We start from the raw sequence: 14,905 nt of genomic DNA, 5'->3' as shown, positions 1-14,905 counted from the left end.
ATCTTTACTACACTGAGATGACAAAGATAATTTTTGAAATCATCTTAAAGTTTTGCTTTTTAAACTATCTGCTTTGTCTTGATATGTGGTCACTTTTTCTCCGATGGATAAGCTAATTACCAACTAGTCTATCCTTTCCCTGCTGATGAATCATTCCAGCGCGTGTGTCCACTTGGAGTTTTCCTACTCTGTTCCATGGGTCTGTTTGTCTCTTTCTACACCACATACCATATTTGTATAGCTAGTCTTGACTCCACTTTGTTTTTCAATCACCTTTATGATATTAGCTCATTTCCGCTACATCATTACACTCACCTCCACATTCTAGACCAGAAGATGACAGGAAAGGGCAGAGTAGGGCTAACATGCTGGAGAGATTACAGCTAAACAACAGATTCCTCTTTTCCTCAATGATGACAGAGTCAGCTGCCAACCATTTGATTCGGGAAACAAAGTTGCAGATTACATAATTTGATGAGGTGAACTACTCCAGAGTGGTTAACTGACTGAGAAACAAATTCCTGGCTACCAGGAATTTGGCCACAGAGGGAACCCAGTACGACAGGAGAATGAAGACGGGTCAAGGTGTTAGTCACTCAGTCGTGTCCAACTCTTTGCAACCCCGTGGACTGTAGCCCGCCAGGCTCCTCTGTCGATGGGATTCTCCAGGCAAGAATACTGGAGTGGGTAGCTGTTCCTTCTCCCGGGCATCTTCCCCATCCAGGAATCAAACCCAGGCCTCCTGCATTGCAGGCAGATTCTTTACTCTCTGAGCCACCAGGGAGGCCCCAATGACAGGAAAATAGATCACAGCCAATCTACCACTACCTACCAGAGGGCGAGAAACAAGACTTTTTGATGGTGGAGCTGAAGCCAGAAAGATGACTGCCTTTGTGTTTACCTCTGTCACCAGTGAAATAGGTGGATATTTCGGGTGTCAATCAACCAAGGAAGAGAGTCTCACAGCAGAGAGCCAGGACTTATGATAATGAGCCAGAATTCATAGGGACAGGAAATTCTGGTCTTTTTTGGAGGTGGGAGGGGAGCAGACTTAGAAGAATCTAGAATTTGAGGACCTGCTGGGCTAGAGAGAAAAAGTGGCCTTTGCCACTTGAAGAGAGGCCAGGAGCCAGGTAGAGAGATAACATGTGCAAATGAGCTCATTATCTTTGTTCCCCCAAATCTGCTGCACTCTCCACGTTTTCATTGTCAGAGATGGCAGCCCTGTCTCCCCAAGTGTCCTGCTGCTCAAACTGCTCGCCTGGGCACCGTCCTTGAAGATAACTTAAGCCCTAGAGAACTGATCGCCTAAGTCATTCAGCTCTATCCACAGGCCTCTATCTCCCTTCACCCAGGTTCTGCACAGACTACCATATACCACCAAAGACTCCCCTGCCACCTTTAGCTAGCAACAGGCTCCTGGCTTTTCCTGCAATGGGTCCTAGTTAAGCTCCCTTCCGCACCCTTGAAGCCAAAAGGCTGATCTAGAAATGTGACGTTCTTACTACTCTGAAATGGTTTCCCATGCCTTAGGCTGCAGTTCAAACTGTTTAATATGAATTACATAGACTTTGATCTGGTCCCCCAGGACCTTCCTTGAGTGGTTATGGGCCCAAGCCATGGAGTCAGTCTTCTCTGTGTTCAAATCCCCACCGCACTGCCTACCACCTTGAAAGCTGAGCAAACACCTGCCCCTCTCTGTGTGTTAGTGTTCTCACCTATCATTTTAGAGGTGGTTTTATCCATTTGCAGATAATATCGCCTTGCTCAGGGGGTTGTTATGAGGATTGAACACAGTAACGTCCTCGGAAGAGGGCCTGGTACCTAGTCAGCCTTACATCTGTGTCAGCTGTTACTTTTATTTCAGATTCTCCAGTTCACAAAGTTTTCTCCAGCCTCCAGGCCTTTGCATCACCCTGATCACAATACAAAGCAGCCTGCGGGTGTGGGCAGCCACCACAAGAAACTTGTGAAGAAGGAAGATTCTCGGGCCCCAGCCCAGACCCACCAGAAACGGGGGTCCAGCCCTGCCACAGAGTTTTAACAACCCCTCCAGGGCTCTGAGGCACCAAGGCTGGAGCGCTGAGGCACTTCTCCTGGTGAATTGTACTGCATCTTTGTCTCCTCCCCCTGCCGGCTGTAGGTCCACAGTGGCCAGGATGGGTCCACATCTTGTGGTCAGTGTCCCTGGTATCTCCTTGTACATGCCATCACAAAAAACGGGAGCCATCACAAGCTGGAATCGAGTAAGCCACATTTTGTAAGCCACACTGTCCCCTCAGGCGTCCTCTCTCTTGTCGAGTGCCCAGAATTGACACAAGTGTTCCTAAAGGCTTGTGGAAGTATTCCAGCTGTCCCTGTGTAAGTCCAGGCTGCGAGGTCTCACGCTGAGGGGAAAGGAGGGTCTCTTAGAAGGTGAAGGGCACAAGACAAGCGGAGGGTGGTCCCTCAGGGGAAGGCCCGGGGCCTGCAGCAGCACGGGCGCTAAGCGGGTGTACGTTCTCCCACAGGGAAGTCTCCTTTGGAGAGACTGTGGAAGGGCCGATGGGACTCTGCCCAGGAGCTGTCCCCATGACTGAGGCTGCAGAGAACTGAGGAAGAAACGGCCGGGAGGGGAAAGGCTCAGGACTGGGCGGCCGCAGAGGTCAGAGACCATGCTGGTCTCCCCACATGGGGACCGGCACCTGACCTCTTGTCTTCCACTGAGGGAGAGAAGTGAAGAGAAAACAAGGGCGCCTCTCCTCCTCGCCCCTCTCTCACCTCCGTTTCTCACTCTCACACTCCCATCTCCTCCCGCCTGGTCTCCGGGTAACAAAGCCGCTGGGTCCAGCCCCGCGCATGGCTGGTGGGGTGCGGGGTGCGGGCTGCGGGGTGGGGGGAAGCGCAACGGGTTTCCCGGCGATAGTGGCCGACGGAATGGCTTCCCTGCAGAGGGCCCCGAGGCCCAGAGGGCCTCCTCAGCGGCGACGGTGGCCCGCATGAGCATCCCTGCTCCGCAGGAGGGTCCCGCGCGGGTATCTGGCCCGCACTGCCCGGGGCGGGGCGGCGGGGCGGCGGGGACCCGCGGACGCGGACACCCGGGCAGCGGGCCCTGAGCGCCGGAGGCATGGCCGCGAGGGCGGCCCCGGGCCTGGAGGGGGCCCCCCAGCACGAGCAGGTACGGGCGCGGGCGGGGCGGGGTCACCGGGTCGCGGGTCCCGAGGCCCGCGCAGGGGCTGCCGGTTGCACAGGTCGGTCTCCAAGGCCCCCTCCCGCGCGCGCACCCGGTGGAGGGGCGAATGACCTTCTGGAAGACGCTGTGGCTTGTCCTCACTCCTCCCCACTCTGGGAGGCAGAGTTCCTCTCCATCTCCCTCTGTCTCTCCTCTTCTTCTCCCCTTCCCCTTCTCTTTCCCCTCCTTTCCCCCTCTCTCGTCCTCCCCGGTTCCTTCCTTTCCCTCCCCCCACCCACTCTGTCTTTTCCGGGATGAACCTTACCCTGCTTGGCCCTGTCCTCTCCCCGCCCTGCACACTAGCTGCCCACCCGCTCCCCGCTCCCTGGCAGAAACCCCCAGGGCCCGGTGAAGGCCGGGGCCTTGAGGCAGACGGCTGAGGGATGCTGGGAGTACATCAAGCTGACTCCGTGGTTCTCACTCAGGAGGCTGGGGCAGAGCCACCTGGAGGGCTCTACCCACAGATGTAGATTTCTATCCCCAGGGTCTCCAAGACTCACTTCTGGGGCAGACCCTGATCATTTGCAATCTAACCAGTTCCCAGGGGGTGCTGCTGCTTGAGCTCTGAGAATCACTGGACTGTCACGTTCTTCCTCCTCCTGGTGGTGGTTTAAAACCCTATCCATTTATTTATTTTTCATTCATCTGACAGTTCTTAGGCCATGACCAAGTACTGGAGACTGGGGTAGGGGAGGGAGTAACCGTGCAATTAGAGGCGGGCCTTTCCTCTGGGAGTTCACATTCTGGAAGAGCAGAAAAAGGAGGACAAAAAGAACTCATTGAGAGTAGGGAGAAATTACTGTCCCCAAAACAGGTTCAAGTGAAGCTTTGTAAGATTTCTAAGAAGCAAGGGATTGCAATTGGCAGCGGGGATGGGCAAGGCTAGTGAGGGGCATGGCATTAAGCTTGGCCTTGGAGAGTGGGTGAGAGCTGACCTTGTGATGACTGGGGAGGCTAGGAATTCTGGATGGAGGGAACAGCAGTACCAACTTGTTGGAGGTGAAGAAAATTGTTGGGGAGTGGTGAGCATGGGAAAGGGGGGAGGGAGCAACGCTCACTGTGACCTTGGTAGAAATTCAGAAGGCTTGTCTTAAAGAAGGGGGAAAGAGCTAGGTATGCATTTGGGAGTTCATTTCCAAAATGAAGAGGCTCTAAGGAAACTGCATGTCCCTCAAGATGTCCAGTGTCTCCACTTCTGCCAATGGAGGGGCCTATCCTGCAGGGCTGCCTGGAGGAGGTGGGCCCCCAGCAGCCCAGAAGGGAGGCTGGGGGTGCAGGAAAAGCACTGAGGGACAGAAAGTTCTGCTTGGTTGGAGCAGAGAGTGTGCTGAGTCAATGGAGGGAGGTGAGGCTGAAAAGGGACATGGGACTTCAGGAGGGACATTAACAATGGTGGCCAGGGGGAGGATAATATGGTCGGTAGGCTTTATTATTATTATTATTATCAATGTTTTGAACATCCAAAATTTAAAGAGTCAAATAATTCTGTACCATCCTGTAGACTTAAAACACAAAAACAGCAGCTCCACTCCACTCACCCTTCCCCACGTCTGATTTCCACTCCCCAGAGGCAATGATTTTCAACTTTTTCAGTCATTTTTTCTGGTCTGTGCTCCATATTTTCAACCATGCAGTCATACAACACTTCTTGATTTTTAGTCACTAGTGCTATTGGATCGATTCCCTGCTACGGAGGATAAGAAAGAACTACACTCTCTCCCACCACCTGTCCACCCCACCCCAGCTCACCACGACCAGGGAAGGTGCACGCTCAGCAGTAAACACCAAGCACAGCCAAAAATAAAGCAATCAGTCTTTACCAAAAAAAAAGAAAAATAGAACCTTACTCTTCCACAGTTCTGGGGGCCGGAAGTCTAAAACCTGTGTGTAGGCAGGGTGATGGTTCCTTCAGAGACTCTAGGGTGAACCTTCCTTGCCTCTCGCAACTTCAAGGGAATCCAGGTGTCTTGGGCTTGTAGCTGCTTCTCTCCAGTCACTGCCTCTGTCTCAACATGGCTTCCTTCTCCATGCCTGTGTCTCTCCAGGTGTCAGATCTCCCTTCGACTTTCTCTTATATCGACTCCAGGGTTCAGGGCCCATCCTAAATCCTGGATGATCCTATCCCCAAATCCTTAATTTATTCACATCTGTAAAGATTCTTTCTTTTTCCAAATGAGATCACAGTCGTAGGAACCAGAGGTCAGAAATAGGCCATATCTTTGTGGGTTGGGTAGGGAGGGACAGGTTCATCCCCCTGCAGAACAGAAACCAATGCCAGGACTGGTCCCATCAGATGCCTCAAGGACTTTTGATAGGAAGCAACCCACTGCACAGCTCACCTCCTCACTTCTCACGCTAAGGATTTCCAGGCAGTTCATAGCTGCTTCCAAACTACCCACTGGATGGAGGGAGAGAGGCAGTGTGGTTATGACGGGGGCCTGGTCCACTGAGACACCAGCTTTGGATGGCCTGGGGTGGAGCTGGGGGTGCAAATTAAAAACTCTATCTTGGATTTTCCAGGGCTCAGGCTATTGTTTATTTCTCCCCTTCTTCCCCAGTCCACCTGAGAGCATCAGCCGTATACCAGCCATCTTCAGTCAATTTTTACTCAAGCTTTCAAAATATTTCTGCTTTTTTTGGCCCTCTTTTTTTTCCGGATCTTAGTTCCCCAACCAGGGATTGAACCGGCACCCTCCAAACTGAAAGCACAGCGTCCTAACCACTGGGCCACCAGGGAATTCCCTCAAAATATTTTCTTGAGTTAGAAAAGAGGGAAAAAAAAGCCTCTGTGTTTCCAAATTTGAGATGCATGGGGGTAGGGGGGAGGCTTCTAGAGCAGGGAAGTGCCCGTGGGGCCTGATGGAAGACCAGGCTGGAATCTCCCCTCCAGACGAGGACTTTAAATGCTTCCCCCTTCCCTGCCAGAGCCTGGGTCTCTGAGCCCCATTGAATCCCCCCAGGCTGGGGTGGGGTGGAGAATGACACAAAGTCTCACACTGACTGAGCCTTCTATTTTCAACACGGCTGCAGCCACATTTCTAGACGTGCTAGGCTTCCTCCACCCGTCAGCCCTCCCGAGGGTCTTCAGCATAGAACGTCTGCTTTCAGGAGGGCTTTTCCAGAGTTATCACTAGTGAGTTAAACCATCTTTGCATAAATGAGCCATTTGTATTTCCTCTTTTATGAATTTCTTGTTCATGTGCTTTGCCCTTTACAAATGCTTTATCTCTTTTGGATTAAACTGTAAAAGCTCTTTTTCTATTCAGTTTAGTCACTTCTTGCCTTCACATATGTTAGTTTATCTTTCAAATACAGGTGATTTTAATCTATTTTTCGTCCTCAAAATTCATCGATTTTTTTACTTTACGGTTTCTGAGTTCCATGTCATACTTAGAAATGCCTTCTTCACTGAGGTATTATTAAAATGCTTAACTGTATTTCTTCTAGCACTTTTCAGGTTTTCCTTTTCACATTTAAATATTTGATCCTTTTGGAATCTATTTTGAAGCCGGGTATGGATCCAGCTTTAGTTTTCTCAAATGACTAGCTAATGGTCTCAGCACCATTTTTTTTTCATTTATTTTGTATTGGGGTATAGCCAATTAACAATGGTGTGATAATTTTAGGTGAACAGCAAAGGAGTTCAGCCATACATATGTATATCACTCTCCCCCCAAACCCCTCCCATCCAGGCTGGCACATAACCCTGAGTAGAGTTCCATGTCTCAGCACCATTTATTGAACAATCTGTTTCTTTCTCACTGCTCTGAAGTAGCTCGCTCATCATCTGTAGCTAGGTCTGCTCCTGGGTTCTTCTGCTCACTCACTGTCTTCCTGTTCCTGGGCCCATAGGCTGTCAGGTAATTTCTGTGGCTGTACTGTGGGTTTCAGTGGCTGACAGACCGCACCCCTAGTCTTCTGAATTTTCCTGGATATCCTTATGCTTATCCTTCAGATGAATTTTAGTGTCATTTCAGTTTCCAAAATAAGTCCTGTTAAGCCCCTGGATGAGCTTACATAATAACATACCACAAAAAAAAATCGTTCAAAAAACAGATTCCACCTAGGAAAAAAAAAATTGTACTATAGGAAACCATTACTAGAAAAGAGATGTCTCTAATTGTACCACCATCGTAGTTTGCTTTTTCTCTAAGAAAAAGAATATTGTTTCAATATCACTTGATCTAAGGAAGTTCTTAATTGTATTTAGCAGAAATCGTTTCAGCTGCAATTTCCACTCCCTAAGCTTTCCTCGTTTTCAGTAGAACAATTTATCATACTTCATTTAAAATGACTTCAGAAACAGACTCACAGATACAGGAAACATACTGGTGGTTGTAGGGAGGGGCAAATTAGGGGTGTGGATTAAGAGAGAGAAACTGCCATGTATAAAATAGATAAGCATCAAGGACATGTTGAATAGCACAGGGAATTACAGCTATTATCTTGTAATAACTTTTATGGAGGATCATCTGTAAAATACTGAATCATTATGCTGTATACCTGAAACTAATATAATATGGTAAATCAACTATACTTCAATTAAAAAAAAAAAAACAAGACTTGGAATCTGGTGGGTAGTTACACATTTATACCCAAAGCTACATTACTTGTAAAAGTCAAAGGAAGTGTATCTTCTCAACTAAAAACCCAATTCCCTGTTTTAAGCTAATTTGAACAAAAAGCACTGTGAAGCCAAAGATCTTGAACAGCAAAAAGGGGACCCATGAGGTCTTGGTTGCAACTTTTACTAAGATGACTGGCCCTTGGATGAAGCACCTTCTTAGAAAACTCTCATCTAATGTCTTATTTATATTCACAGTATTGCAGTGAAGTAGATAAGAGCAGTTTTTACGTCAGTCTCCAGCCTCTGAGAAGGAAATGGAGACAAGCACAGGTTGGTGATGCGCCTGGGTTACCCAGAGCTCCAGTCAGCTCAGTGTTTGGTACTGGATGGGTCTGTGTGGCTACAAGGCTCATTCCCAAAGCAGAAGCCAGTTAAGTTGGCCACATCCCACTAAGGAGGGGACTTGGCCCTGCTTTTCCCTGAGGGCTGCCACTGGAAGGCTGCCTTGAGCCCAAGTGCCACAACCTTAATTTGGATATCAGGGACTGCCTGGTAGGATCAGTCAGTGGCAGAGAGCCCCAGGGAAGCTGCAGGCAGCAGTTGCTGCCCCAACCACCTCCTCTCCACCATCACCCAGCAAGTCCTAAACCTGCCTAAACCTCAGCTAAGCTGTGTCTCCCGGAGCTTTCATCCCCCTTATAAGGAACCGCTCCAGTCTCTGACCAAGGCACACATGTCTTATGGAAACTGAGTCAGAGGACTCCTAGCCTGAACTATGGATAGTGTTGTTTCTTTCCATCTGTCAGAATTGCTTCACACACACACACACACACACAGAGGAATTGCTTCTGCCATCTCAAGACACTATGCACATGAATTTGAGTAAGCTCCGGGAGTTGGTGATGGACAGGGAAGCCTGACGTGCTGCAGACCATGGGGTCGCAAAGAGTTGCACACAATGGAGCAACTATGGTTTTTCCAGTAGTCATGTATGGATGTGAGAGTTGGACTATAAAGAAAGCTGAGCACAGAAGAATTGATGATTTTGAACTGTGGTGTTGGAGAAGACTCTTGAGAGTCCCTTGGACTGCAAGGAGATCCAACCAGTCCATTCTGAAGGAGATCAGACCTGGGTATTCATTGGAAGGACTGATGTTGAAGCTGAGACTCCAATACTTTGGCCATTTGATACGAAGAGCTAACTCATTGGAAAAGACCCTGATGCTGGGAAAGATCGAGGGCAGGAGGAGAAGGGGACAACAGAGGATGAGATGGTTGGATGGCATCACCGACTCAATGGACATGAGTTTGGGTGGACTCTGGGAGTTGGTGATGGACAGGGAGGCCTGGCGTGCTGTGGTTCGTGGGGTCGCAAAGAGTCAGACATGACTGAGCAACTGAACTGAACTGAGCAACTGAACTGAACTGAGCTGATTTCAAGAAAACAAAGAAGGGAAAAAAGAAAACCTATTTAATGTCTGATTTGTGTAATAAAAGCTTTATTACACAAGGCCTTTTCTTCTTTGCCATCATTGGGGATTTTAGCTTTTGATGCTACTGGACTAGAGGTTAAGCTGTCTGTATTCTCCATGAAAGTTATACAATGATGTCTTTCCAAAGATTAGCCTTCAGTTAAGTTCAGTTCAGTCGCTCAGTCGTGTCTGACTCTTTGCGACCCCATGAATCACAGCACACCAGGCCTCCCTGTCCATCACAAACTCCCGGAGTTCACTCAGACTCACGTCCATCAAGTCAGTGATGCCATCCAGCCATCTCATCCTTTGTCGTCCCCTTCTCCTCCTGCCCCCAATCCCTCCCAGCATCAGAGTCTTTTCCAATGAGTCAACTCTTCGCACGAGGTGGCCAAAGTACTGGAGTTTCAGCTTTAACATCATTCCTTCCAAAGAAATCCCAGGGCTGATCTCCTTCAGAATGGACTGGTTGGATCTCCTTGCAGTCCAAGGGACTCTCAAGAGTCTTCTCCAACACCACAGTTCAGAAACATCAATTCTTCCGCACTCAGCCTTCTTCACAGTCCAACTCTCACATCCATACATGACCACAGGAAAAATCATAGCCTTGACTAGACAGACCTTTGTTGAGAAAGTAATGTCTCTGCTTTTGAATATGCCATCTAGGTTAGTAATATCTTTCCTTCCAAGGAGTAAGCGTCTTTTAATTTCATGGCTACAGTCACCATCTGCAGTGATTTTGGAGCCCAAAAAAATAAAGTCTGACACTGTTTCCCCATCTATTTCCCATGAAGTGATGGGACCAGAGGCCATGATCTTTATTTTCTGAATGTTGAGCTTTAAGCCAACTTTTTCACTCTCCACTTTCACTTTCATCAAGAGGCTTTTGAGTTCCTCTTCACTTTCTGCCATAAGGGTGGTGTCATCTGCATATCTGAGGTTATTGATATTTCTCCCGGCAATCTTGATTCCAGCTTGTGTTTCTTCCAGTCCAGCGTTTCTCATGATGTACTCTGCATAGAAGTTAAATAAGCAGGGTGACAATATACAGCCTTGACGTACTCCTTTTCCTATTTGGAACCAGTCTTTTGTTCCATGTCCAGTTCTAACTGTTGTTTCCTGACCTGCATATAGGTTTCTCAAGAGGCAGGTCAGGTGGTCTGGTATTCCCATCTCTTTCAGAACTTTCCACAGTTTATTGTGATCCACACAGTGGATCAGCAGCACGTGGGTGCACCCTGTAGGTCAGTCTCAAGCACTTTCCTGGGAATGATCTGTATGCTCTCCCACCCAGCCCACGGGCTGGGCCAGATTGCCCCCTTCCCTGTGATCAGGGTTTAAGGGTTTCAAGGAACAGGAGGACACAACAGTGCTCCAAACGAGAAGCTGGTCAGCTCTGACTCTACATCCTTGAACCTGGAGAATGTCATCTCCAAGTTCTCACTGGCATCATTTAAGGCATCAGCAAAACAAATGTTTTTCACAAGCTCTCCAATTCATAGATTACACCAGAAGCCAGGGGGGCACTGCCTGTTGGGAGACCACTTCCTACAACTTTGACTGAATTGCCAAAGAAAACCACAGGCATGGAGCCTCATTTGGTTTCCTGACCTTGGAGAGCAGAATCAAGTATTTATTAATAGTGACCTGATTCCTGTTTTGTGTGGGTGTATGTGTGTGTGTTTTTAGTTCCGTAATTAAATATTTTGTTACAGCTTTCATTCTAAACTATTACAGTACTAGGAAACATCAGTATTTTTCATGGTTTGCGTTTCTCATGTAATGCTGTAAAATGGAAGCTAAGGAAACAAGAAAATTTTGAGAAGGGATCTCTTATGTTTTTCAGATCTCTCACACAAAGCTTTCTGCGGATGATGAGTGGAAGTAAGTGATTTGTATTTTTTTAATAGCTGATATACTAAAAATTAGATTTCCATTGTAATAGTTTGAGAAATTAAATGCAGCCATCATTTTACTATAATTCCCCAGGATAGAAGGTGGGTTAGCAAAGCCATGTATGCGCAATGATTGTATAGACCCAAACTGCAGGGGTTTCATCTGCCTTCTGCAATGGGCTACATGCTGTTCCACAAATGTATATGTCCTTCAATATATGTCCTTATATGTCCTTGTCCTTTTAGGCACAAGATACATCTTGTTTTCCTTTTAGGCTATTTCTTCTGTGTTATGGTACCTACTCTGGGGCCATTGGACTCCTGTGGGCACCGAATGAAATAAAACAGTTCTTCCTTTTTTTTGCATTATGGTCACCAATTATGAATGTATTCCTAATCAAAACAGATGATATGTTACATTCTACACTAGTTTATACTTTCCAAAGTACTTCCACGTAGGTTAACCATCTAAGATGCATTTTCACCATATATTCACAAAATCGTTAATGTTATAAAGTATATTTTGTTTGATATCTATGCAAGTCCTATTCGACTGATGACAAACCCACTCTTCTATCTGTGTATTACACAGAGTGTTAAATAGTTATTTTGGACCTGGAATGTAAAAACTGTAACTAAGTGCTTGTACCCGTTTATTTTTTTCACTTCCCATTTCTTCAGAAGAATGAATATATTTTTTAAAGAGCTTCTAGAAATCATTCTCAGCTCCTAAGCTCAGCTTCCAATACAGAGACCAATAGTCACATAATCTTATTCAGGTTGTTTACCTAATACGGACTTCAGCTTCTCCATTTGATCAATGAAGGGGTCTCAGCACATCTATGGTACCTCCCAGCACTAACAGTCTCAGATTTTATCTGAGAAGATAGATTTCTGAGCAGTTTGAGAATAGTTGAGAAATTATTAATTATTCATGGAAATGCTGGGAACACAGGAGGTTCAAACAGTGCAGCGCTTTAACAGCACAAGTTAGTAAGTTAACGGAGAAGGAAACGGCAACCCACTCCAGTACTCTTGCCTGGGGAATCCCAGGGACAGAGGAGCCTGGTGGGCTGCAATCCATAGGGTCACACAGAGTTGGACATGACTGAAGCGACTTAGCGTGCATGCATGCATTGGAGAAGGAAATGGCAACCCACTCCAGTGTTCTTGCCTGGAGAATCCCAGGGACAGAGGAGCCTGGTGGGCTGCTGTCTGTGGGGTCGCACAGAGTCGGACACGACTAAAGCGACTTAGCAGCAGCAGCAGCAAGCAGAAATATTTAGGAGGCTCTGTGGGCTCATTTCTGTGCGTTTTCCAGCAGGGGGCACCCCTGGGATTTGGATGGAGCCCTTGCTGAGGTAGCTCTGTAGAAATGCTGGTGGAGAGAGACCCAAACCAGGTACCCAATAAGTGGCTTTAAAAGGTCACAGGATATTACCCTGAAGTGCTGTCTGATCAGTGCCCTAACTAAATGCAAACTAAGAGATTCTGTGACTGATAGTGCCTCACTTGGGGTAGAAGATGATGCTAACCAATAGTTATGAAGTAATTGTCAAGGTTCATATTAAATACTATTCCATTTTACCTAATTCCTGAACCACTCTCTCTTCCTCTGGGTTAGTAGATCCTAATTTAGGCTGCACTTTAGAATCATAAGAGGAACTGTGAAAATTACTGATGCCTCAATCGCATCCTGGAAATCTCTATGCATTTGCTCAGGCTGCCGTAGCAGATCATGCAGACTGGGTGCTAAAACAACAAAAACCTATTTTCTCACAGATCTAGAGGCTTCAAGTCCAAGACCCAGGGGCCGCAGGCTTTGGTTCTTTTTGAAGCCTCTCTCCTTGGCTTCTGCCTGTGTATCCAGACGGTCTTCCCCGTGTCCTCACCTCCCCTTCTCATAAGGACACCAGTCATGTTGGTTAGGACCCGTCTTAATGACCCCATTTACCTTAATTACCTCTTTAAAGACCCTTTCTCCAAACACAGTCACATTCTGAGGTCCTGGGGGTTAGCACTTCAGCTTATGAATTTTGAGGGAACCCAGTTCAGCCTAGAACACCAAGCAATGGTCACTCCATTGCTGTGGGGTTCAGCCTGGACACTGTGATTTTTAAAAGCTCCTCAGTGATTTCCAGATCACAGTCCCGGTCAAGCAGCTCTGCTCTGTAGGAGGTTAAACCAGGTGACTTGCTACTTCAGTGGTTTTATCTACCACTGTATAAAATTAAAAGCCCAACTAAACACGGAAGCATTTAGTCATCCTCTGAATGTTTGTGCCTAAGATAATACTTAGGCCTCTTCTTTCTCCTTATGATGAAAATAATTTCTACAACTCCGAGGTTTCCGTAGCCCCACAAATAGTATTCTCTCCATAGGCACCATCTCCTTTTACGTAAGAATGTTAGAAATTACTTGAAATTGCCAATATTTGATTGGAGGGCTTTTTTACTTTCAAAAATGGCAATTTCATATGATACAACATAATAGTAAGTGTTATTCTTCATATGAAAGTGAAAGTGTTAGTTTCTCAGTTGTGTCTGACTCTTTGCGACCGCATGGACTGTAGCCCGCCAGACTCCTCTGTCCATGGGATTTTCCAGACAAGAATACTGGAGTGGGTTACTGTTTCTTTCTCCAGAGGATCTTCCTGACCCAGGTATCAAACCTGGGTCTCCCACATTGAAGGCAGATTCTTTACCATCTGAGCCACCAGGGAAGACTATTGTTCATACAGATACAAATAAAATATCATATATATGTGCTCTACAGTTATAGAGCACCTATCTTGTGAGGTACAGAGAGATCATTATTTTAGATTTGAAAATGAGGAAACTGAGGTGCAGAGAAAATAACTGACTTTCCCAAGGGGATGATGTGGCAGATGGGAGGTTGGAACCCAGGTCTTCAGAGCCCACCAGTGAGCTTCCGTCCCCACTGCTCACCTTGAAAGGACAAGGCTGAGGCCAAAAGCACATGGGCAAGCTAAAGGCAGAGAGGAATTGGTTTCACTGACAGACTCAGGCTCCTCTTCTCTGCTGTCCCTTCCCCCAAGCCTGGGGGAAAGGGGGGAACTGAGAACTTAGGAGAACTTTGTAATCAAAGCTTCAGAAACCCCCAGTTTGAAATTCCCAATTGCTTCTCATGAGTCCTGCCTATTTTTCTTGTTTTGCTAACTGTCCGAGAGTTGAGGGCTTGTTCAGCTGACCGCCTTTGCTGGTTGCAGCCTGCAGCAGGAGAGGATGTACAAGATGCACCGGGGACACGAGTCCATGCACGTGGAGATGGTCCTGATCTTCCTCTGCGCCCTGGTCGTTGCCCAGATAGTGCTGGTGCAGTGGAGACAGAGGCACGGCCGCTCCTACAACGTGAGTCACCCCGGGGCCGCTGGAAGCCTGCTCCTCTTCCCAACACATCCCTCCTTTGTTACCACTTTGAAGGAAATGGTTTGGTTTAAGTCAGTGGCTCTCAGCCCCATGCAGTTTTGCCCCCGGGAGACTCTGAGCAACATCTGGAAACATTTGTGATTGTCACGCCTTAGCAGGAGGGAAGCAGGGAAGGGAGCGGCTACTGGCATGTAGCAGTAGAGGCCAGGGATGCCGCTCCACACGCAAGAACAGCTCCTCATGACAGAAACACCAGTGGTGCCACGGCTGAGAAACCCAGGCTTAAGTAAGCCTACTTTCCTTTTGGGCTGAACTGTTTCTGCCAACGGCCCAGGACAGGAGGATTAGGAATGGCAGAAACAAAAGGCTGA

General features: G+C 47.4%; 1 protein-coding gene across 7 annotated transcripts in view; it reads left to right on the top strand.

Moving 5' to 3' along the window:
* Nucleotides 1-2,792: 2,792 nt before the first annotated feature.
* Nucleotides 2,793-14,905, top strand: part of RNF175 (ring finger protein 175) — a 64,039-nt gene continuing 51,926 nt past the window's right edge. For 6 of the 7 annotated variants that reach the window (XR_003506145.1, XM_027513491.1, XM_027513490.1 and 3 more), the window contains exons 1-3: nucleotides 2,793-3,157; nucleotides 11,097-11,134; nucleotides 14,375-14,516. Coding sequence is in view for 6 of the 7 variants with exons in the window: in XM_027513491.1 (XP_027369292.1) it covers nucleotides 3,107-3,157; nucleotides 11,097-11,134; nucleotides 14,375-14,516 (231 nt within the window). In the remaining variant the exon portion in view is untranslated. The remainder of the gene's footprint in view (nucleotides 3,158-11,096; nucleotides 11,135-14,374; nucleotides 14,517-14,905) is intronic. The other variant, XM_027513495.1, reaches the window with a different exon arrangement.

Source organism: Bos indicus x Bos taurus, chromosome 17 (genome assembly GCF_003369695.1).
Source record: "Bos indicus x Bos taurus breed Angus x Brahman F1 hybrid chromosome 17, Bos_hybrid_MaternalHap_v2.0, whole genome shotgun sequence".
Taxonomy (NCBI): domain Eukaryota; kingdom Metazoa; phylum Chordata; class Mammalia; order Artiodactyla; family Bovidae; genus Bos; species Bos indicus x Bos taurus.
This window is presented reverse-complemented; position numbering and strand designations above follow the sequence as displayed.